This window comes from Phoenix dactylifera, chromosome 7 (genome assembly GCF_051530095.1).
Source record: "Phoenix dactylifera cultivar Ajwa chromosome 7, Ajwa_hap1_PhDact_Kaust_v1.1, whole genome shotgun sequence".
Lineage (NCBI taxonomy): Eukaryota > Viridiplantae > Streptophyta > Magnoliopsida > Arecales > Arecaceae > Phoenix > Phoenix dactylifera.
The window spans coordinates 5,974,421-5,981,577 of NC_143196.1; the positions used below are offsets into that span (position 1 = coordinate 5,974,421).

General features: G+C 43.5%; 1 protein-coding gene across 1 annotated transcript; it reads left to right on the forward strand.

The window, feature by feature from the left end:
• The first annotated feature begins 312 nt into the window (after positions 1 to 312).
• LOC103705312 (protein SHORT-ROOT 1-like) lies at positions 313 to 2,590 on the forward strand. Its single transcript, XM_088701094.2, has one exon. The coding sequence runs from the start codon at positions 570 to 572 to the stop codon at positions 2,220 to 2,222; it is 1,653 nt and encodes a 550-aa protein (XP_088557220.1). The 5' UTR covers positions 313 to 569; the 3' UTR covers positions 2,223 to 2,590.
• The last annotated feature ends 4,567 nt before the right edge of the window (positions 2,591 to 7,157 follow it).

The following is a 7,157-nucleotide window of genomic DNA, read 5'->3' on the forward strand; positions in this document are numbered from 1 at the left end:
TATTCAGAATAGATCAACTGTACCAGTCCAAGATCCAGAATAAACATTAAACATAAAAATAATATTTGCAAAGAATTACAATAAGAAAATAATAATAGGAGAAAAAATTGGAAGAAAAGAGATAAATTTTCTCAAAAGGAAACAAAGGCCAAAATAATGAATTGAGCCCGCTCTTGCCAAAACGCCTCATAAAAGGTTCTCCATATATATATATATATATATATATATCTATATATATATATATATATATATATATATATATATATATATATATATATATATATATATATATATATATATATTCTCTCCAACCCTTCACGTAACTCTTTCCTTCTATTTATAAAACTACTCTCCCACTACATGTCAAGAACATTATAGCTATTCTACTTCAACAAAAAAAAAAACATGCTCAAATATATTAAGCCTAAAGTTCAATGTAACTAAAATGGACCAGCACCAAAAAAAGAAAAACTATTTCAATTATTTTTGGAATAAAAAGCAAAATAAAGTAGGAATAGATTTGAAGTATAAATAGGACGGGAAATGATTCCCGATCCACTCCTGGCTAGATGGATACGTTGTTTAGATGGGTTAGCCTACGGTCATCCGACCAGCAGTCCTCCTTCAACTCCAGTCGCACGTCGGGCAGCTCGAGATCCTCAAAAGCCAACCACCACTTCTTCCATCACCCCTTCCAAAACCAAGAAGAGGAGCAGCACAGGGAAGAATGTGGAAATGGAAACAACATCCACCTTTACATGGATGAAGACTTCTCGTCCTCCTCTTCGTCCAAGTACCTCCATCCTCACCCTTCCACCACCACCACCGCTGCAATCGCAACCCCCTCCACCACCGCCGCCACCACAACCGCTTCCACCACCCACTTACTCTTCGAGCTGGCCGACTTTTCCTTCCCCCCAGACCTCAATCTTGATTTCGCTTCCCCATCTTCTTCATCGTCGGCCGCCGCCGCCGCCGCCGCCGGCGGGGGCGGCGGCCGGTGGGCGGTGCAGCTGCTGCTGGAGTGCGCCCGGGCTGTCGCCGCCCGCGACTCGCAGCGCGTCCAGCAGCTGATGTGGATGCTGAACGAGCTTGCGTCGCCGTACGGCGACACCGAGCAGAAGGTCGCCTCGTACTTTCTGCAGGCGCTCTTCGCCCGGCTAACCTCTGCAGGGCCCCGCACGCTCCGCACCCTTGCCGCCGCCTCCGACCGGACGTGCTCCTTCGAGTCCACCCGCCGCACGGCCTTGAGATTCCAGGAGCTCAGCCCCTGGTCCTCCTTCGGCCACGTCGCCGCCAACGGCGCCATCCTCGAGTCCTTTCTCGATGCCGCCGCCAGCAGTGGGTCCCAGACGCAGAGGCTCCACATTCTAGACCTCAGCAACACGTTCTGCACCCAGTGGCCTACTCTCCTGGAGGCGCTCGCCACCCGGTCATCGGACGACACCCCGCACCTCTCGATCACCACCGTCGTCTCCTCGGCCTCGCCGTCGGCCGCCGTCCAGAGGGTGATGCAGGAGATCGGACAAAGAATGGAGAAGTTCGCCCGGCTCATGGGCGTGCCGTTCAAGTTCAACGTCATCCACCACGCCGGCGATCTATCAGAGCTCGACCTCGACTGCCTCGATCTTCGGGAAGGTGGCGGCGCCTTGCTGGCAGTCAATTGCGTCAACGCCCTCCACAGCGTATCCCCTGCCGTCCGCCGGCGGGACGTGTTCATCGCCGCCCTCCGCCGGCTGCAACCGCTGATCGTGACGGTGGTGGAGGAGGAGGCGGACCTCCAGACCGCCGGCGGCGGCGATGGCGGAGGGGAGGAGGGGGAGGAGGGGTTCTTGAAGGTGTTCAGGGAAAGTTTGAGGTTCTTCTCGGCTTACTTCGACTCGCTGGACGAGAGCTTTCCGAGGACGAGCAACGAGAAGCTGGCGCTGGAGCGGGCGGCGGGGCGGGCGGTGGTGGACCTGGTCGCGTGCCCGGCGGCAGAGTCGGCGGAGCGGAGGGAGACGGCGGCGGGGTGGTCACGGCGTATGCGGGCGGCGGATTTTGCGCCGGCGGCGTTCAGCGAGGACGTGGCGGACGACGTGAGGGCGCTGCTGAGGAGGTATAGGGAGGGGTGGTTAATGCGGTCGGCGGAGGGGGCAGATGACTCCGGCGGCGCCGCGCCCGGAATCTTCCTCGCGTGGAAGGACCAGCCGGTGGTGTGGGCGAGCGCGTGGAAGCCATGAAATGAAAGATGGCGGGAGAGGAGAGAGAAGTAAGGCCAGCTATTGGCACGTGTGGTGGAGCGGGAGGTGCCGTGTTTTAAAATGGCTGGCACGTGGGAAATGGAAACAAGACGAAGGAAGGGGAGGCGAGAGAGGAGGAGGGTGGAATGAACGGAAATACGCATGGAGAGAGAAAGAAACAACATTTTAATTTTTATGTGTCATGATGATGGCTATTATTCTCTCACTTCTTTTTATTTTATTTTTTTCATTTGTTTTCTTTGCTCGTGTTTTGTATGTGAGTCTTATATGTGGTTTTAGGTGTTTATGTAAGACTCACACATATGTTTGGAGAGTTTGGATTAACAAAAAATAATTTCTTTAAATAATCCTCTAACAAACCTTTGGATTTATACAGATTAATCATATTTACATTCATAAATTTCAACCTGCATGTAGAAACCAATTGGTTATATAGAATGTTAACCGGCTGGCTCCGGCTAGTTTAATCTGAGTTGATTTGTTGATGTTTTAAATTGTGTTATGGGCGTATGAGTTGAAAAAAAGAATATAAAGAGAGAAGAGAGGGTCTATGGGAGTTTGTACGTTAGTGAGGACAGATAATTAAAGGAGATTTTGTATTCTAATTAAAAGTGGTTAGTGGGTTATGGTAAGAAAATGAGAGAAAAAAAATAGGGAGATGAAGGTGTTAGAGAGGGTTAGGTGACAAGGTGATATCAGTGGAAAGTGGGGGATATTTATAAAAAGAAGGAAAAGAAAGGCTTTATATAGATTATAGATAGATATAGGAGGGGTCGTTATCTAGTGAGGTAAGAGTGGTGGGGGAGCGAATCTTAGGACGAGTGCTGTTGGAATCTAGCATAAGATTGTGGTGTTGGTGGTGGTGGTGGACTGGCTAGTGGCCTGCATGGTCCCATTTTTATCTTTTTCCTCTTTTTCTTCTCTCCACACAGAGAGAGATGGATGGATGGATGGATGGATGGGAGTTTAACTTTTGAGGCTTTTTGGCTCTAACCCCGCCACTAAAGCGTGAGGGTTTCATAATGTCCAGGGTGGAGCTTTTGGGCCACAGGAGGTGGAATGAGATGGTGGGAACTTCTTTTAAGAGCAGGCAGGGGACTGGTTTTCTTTTCACCCTGCCGTCTTGTGTAAATCTCTTTCCAGTATAGTTCTTTGATGAGACAGCCATTCTTGTTCCCTGTTGTTTCTTAAACACGCCCACTTAATAACTATGAACGTTATACAAATGCAGTAAAAACGCTAGCTAGACCTTCACACTCAGACAAAAACTATCAATATGAATTTTGTGCCTCCACTCAATGCTCTCACTTGACTCACAATATAAAGGACGCAATATTCAGGCCACGCCTATAAGAGCTGCAGGTTTAGCACTGCTCAAAGCAAGAAATTCTACCAAAGAAAGGAAAAAGAGGAGGAAAAGAAACATCTTTTCTTTGTACCAGTAGTTCTCTTTCCTAGGCGCAAAGTAAAAGAGAGTTAAAATGATCACACACACACACACACACACACACACACACACACACACACAGAGAGAGAGAGAGAGAGAGAGAGAGAGAGAGAGAGAGAGAGAGAGAGAGTTCAGCTTTAGGTCCTTAGGAAAGAGATCGTAGAGAGAGAGAGAGAGAGAGAGAGTTCAGCTTTAGGTCCTTAGGAAAGAGATCGTAGAGAGAGAGAGAGAGAGAGAGAGAGAGAGAGTTCAGCTTTAGGTCCTTAGGAAAGAGATCGTATATTGTAAACTAAATGCCGAGTGCTTGCGTGCAGAGTGTATCAGTTATCCAAGTTGGAATTAATATCGCATGGATTCGGCTTTATCTGGAGAGCAACATATTTAAGGAGGTGATGCTAGTTGGTAGGTTGATGGTTGGTTCTAGCTCCACAGTCCTAACAAGCCAATGGACATCATCTTACTATAGGATTCATACCTATACAAAGAAAATTTTCCCAAAAAAAAGTGTAAAAGAAGAGGGAAAATTAAGTTCTTCATATTACTTAATAAGTTTATCAACTAGAAAAGGGATCATGTGATTACTGGGAAATAAAGGACATGCTCAGGGGGACTTGTGTCTATCATTAGATGTATTCCTTCAATCATATCGAAGACTTCACATAAGGTGCTTTCCCTATTGCAATGTGACATAAAGGTTATGGCATAGTTTAGCAAAGTCACTCTTTGCAAGCTTTCCAACTCTACGTGGCCCATTTGGAGTGATCACTTGGTTTTAGCCATTGTCTTCAAGTTTGAGAGCTGCAGTTTGTAATGCATCAAAGTAAATGTTATCGCCTTGTTTTCTGCTTAGGATGGATGGATAGATTCTTCGAAATACATGTATTAGTCATATCCAATATGAATCGTATAGTATACACTTTGGACATGGCTAAAATATGCATCAAATACTTATTTTAGTTATCCATTTTTTAATTGGAAAATAACTATGCATCAAATAAGCTATGCATACCCTTTTTTTAAGTCTTTTAGATCATATACGACAATTCGAATTTTCATTTTGCCACATGAGGACATTAAATTTTATTGTGAGTGCAACCTCCTTTCTCTACATCCCATTTGTACTATAACCATGTTATTATATTTTGGTTATATCGTATGCTATATTCTTAAGATTGTTTTTTATTAGCATACCCATATCATGCTGCATCCATATCATATATTTGAGCACATGTTTGATGTAATTTTATGCTCAAAAAAACAAAAAAAAAAAAACTAAGACCATTGGTTGGTTCTTAATAACCAATTGATTGTATAGGGTGTCTTGTCTGTTAAAGAAATAATTAAAACAAAAAAATTAACAAAATTTTTGCGGCATTAACAAAATTACTTCATGAAATAACTTCAATGATAGGACGAAAACCAAATGAAAATTTGTTTGATTTAGACAAAACAAGCTGGATTAGACAAAATAAAAAATTGAGATTTTTCCACTTGCTGGACCAAGAAAATGCAGAAAAAAAAAACTAATTTACATTCATTAGATATGCATGCCAAGAGTTTTCCTTGTCAAAAGCAATGAGAAAAATTTTGTTATTTTGCATGCCTAAAATACAAAGTAGTGCTCATGAAATGGCACAAGTAGGACTTCAAGATCCATTCCCCTCTCCCAAACCCCAAACAAAGGGATTGGTGTAAAGCAAAATGAACTTCCCAAGCTCATCGTAGCCTGTGGGGTCGATGAATGGTATTGTGCGGAACATTTATTGTGCAACAGTTACATGACGAACTAAAGTTAGCCTCAAAAAAAGACAGATTTTGTACGTCAATGACACATTTTAATCTTCATACTGCAGGCCGTGTGCATGTTCGTCGCATGCATTTAGATTTTTTAGAGTTTGTAACGCTTTAGGGGTTAACAGTACAGGGCTTCACTGGCCATGCACTGTGCCTTTAAAGTGGAGAGAACGTCCTATGAATCTTTCTACGAGCATTTTTGTACGACTAAACTACTATTACAGCAGGCTCGCTGCTGTTTTGAGGCCTTCTGAGTGTCAGGAATCCTGATCTCATGCATAAAAATCCTGCACGAGAATGTTAATTGGAATGCTTCCACTCCCTTAAAACCTGAACACAATGGCTGTAAACTATGGTTTTGTAGGAATAGCCAAAGACAAAAGTAGCATGCATTTTGACCCCAAACTAACATCCCATGCTGGTGTATGACACCAAAGACAAGGTTCACACCCTTTATGGGGAGGTTTCTTAGGAAACAGTAACATGGCAGCAATAAAGACAATGGACCACAACCAGAGCAAGCCTGCCTAATGTTTGGGTTCTACAGATCATGTACAATTGGCCTTGATAATTGATATTTACCTGACCCAACCGGCCAACCCATTGCCCAACAGGATTAGCACTTTTTGATACAAAGCAATCTGTTCAACCTGCTTTCGAACCCGGCAAACCCTACTTGTTATGTCCACATTTCGGGTTTGGATCGAACCCATTCTTTTGATGATGGCGGCTGCCTGATCCAATCTAAACCAGACACAGCACACACATTGCCAAGCTTATGATTAAGTGCTTAATTTTATCATTCCAATACAAGAGAAGGAGATATAATAGGGTAAGTCACAAATATTAAAGATAGACTGATGGCAAACATATCGACAAGCTACTTAATACGTTCCACATTTCCAGTCTGGATCAAACATATTATTTTTGATGGTGGAGGTAGACCTGATCCAATATAAACCAAACAGCACACACATTGCCACCCTTGCTCTTAAGTACTAATTTTATCATTGCCATGAAGAAGGTACAATAGGTTTAAGTCACAGATACTAAGTTTCCGAATCTCTCAGGAGGCTTCAGGTTCTCTAAATCTGAAGACAAGGGACAAGCATACTGCTGAATGAAACAAGTCTTAGAAAAGCCTGCGAAATTGATGCAAGTCACCACCACCTTGATAACTAAAAGGATATTTGTTGCTTTGTTGAAACCCAAATAATTAGTCTCAGTGATCTACCGTCTCTTTCGACCCTTTGTGAATCTTTATACTGACCAGGTTCCCATTAATGAAGTATTAAATTGCCCAAGGACCAATGCTTTCCAAGAACATGTGGAGAAAATTTTAAGATAAAGATTAAAAAGAAAAAGAATGAGACACCATGGATGACCTTGTTTAACCTGCCTCTACTCAGAAAATTAGACCACATTATTGCTCAGATTCTGACCAGAACATTTTTTACCGAGCATCCAACTGGGGTGCACTCAGAAAAGGGCAATAATAACACAGCATGTTACCTACATCAGAGACGGCAGGTTGCATATGAACCAATCCAGGAAGTAAAAACAGATCTAAAACATGACAAATGCTAATTCCATGTGCCCAAGAACTCCATAAAAAACAAATGGCTTTAAAGATTTGCATGATAATTTAAACTTCCAAGCATTTCCTTCCTATC

Bases quoted from the DNA above. Each gene is read 5' to 3' on its own strand.
- LOC103705312 (XM_088701094.2), top strand. From the start codon at position 570: ATGGATACGTTGTTTAGATGGGTTAGCCTACGGTCATCCGACCAGCAG.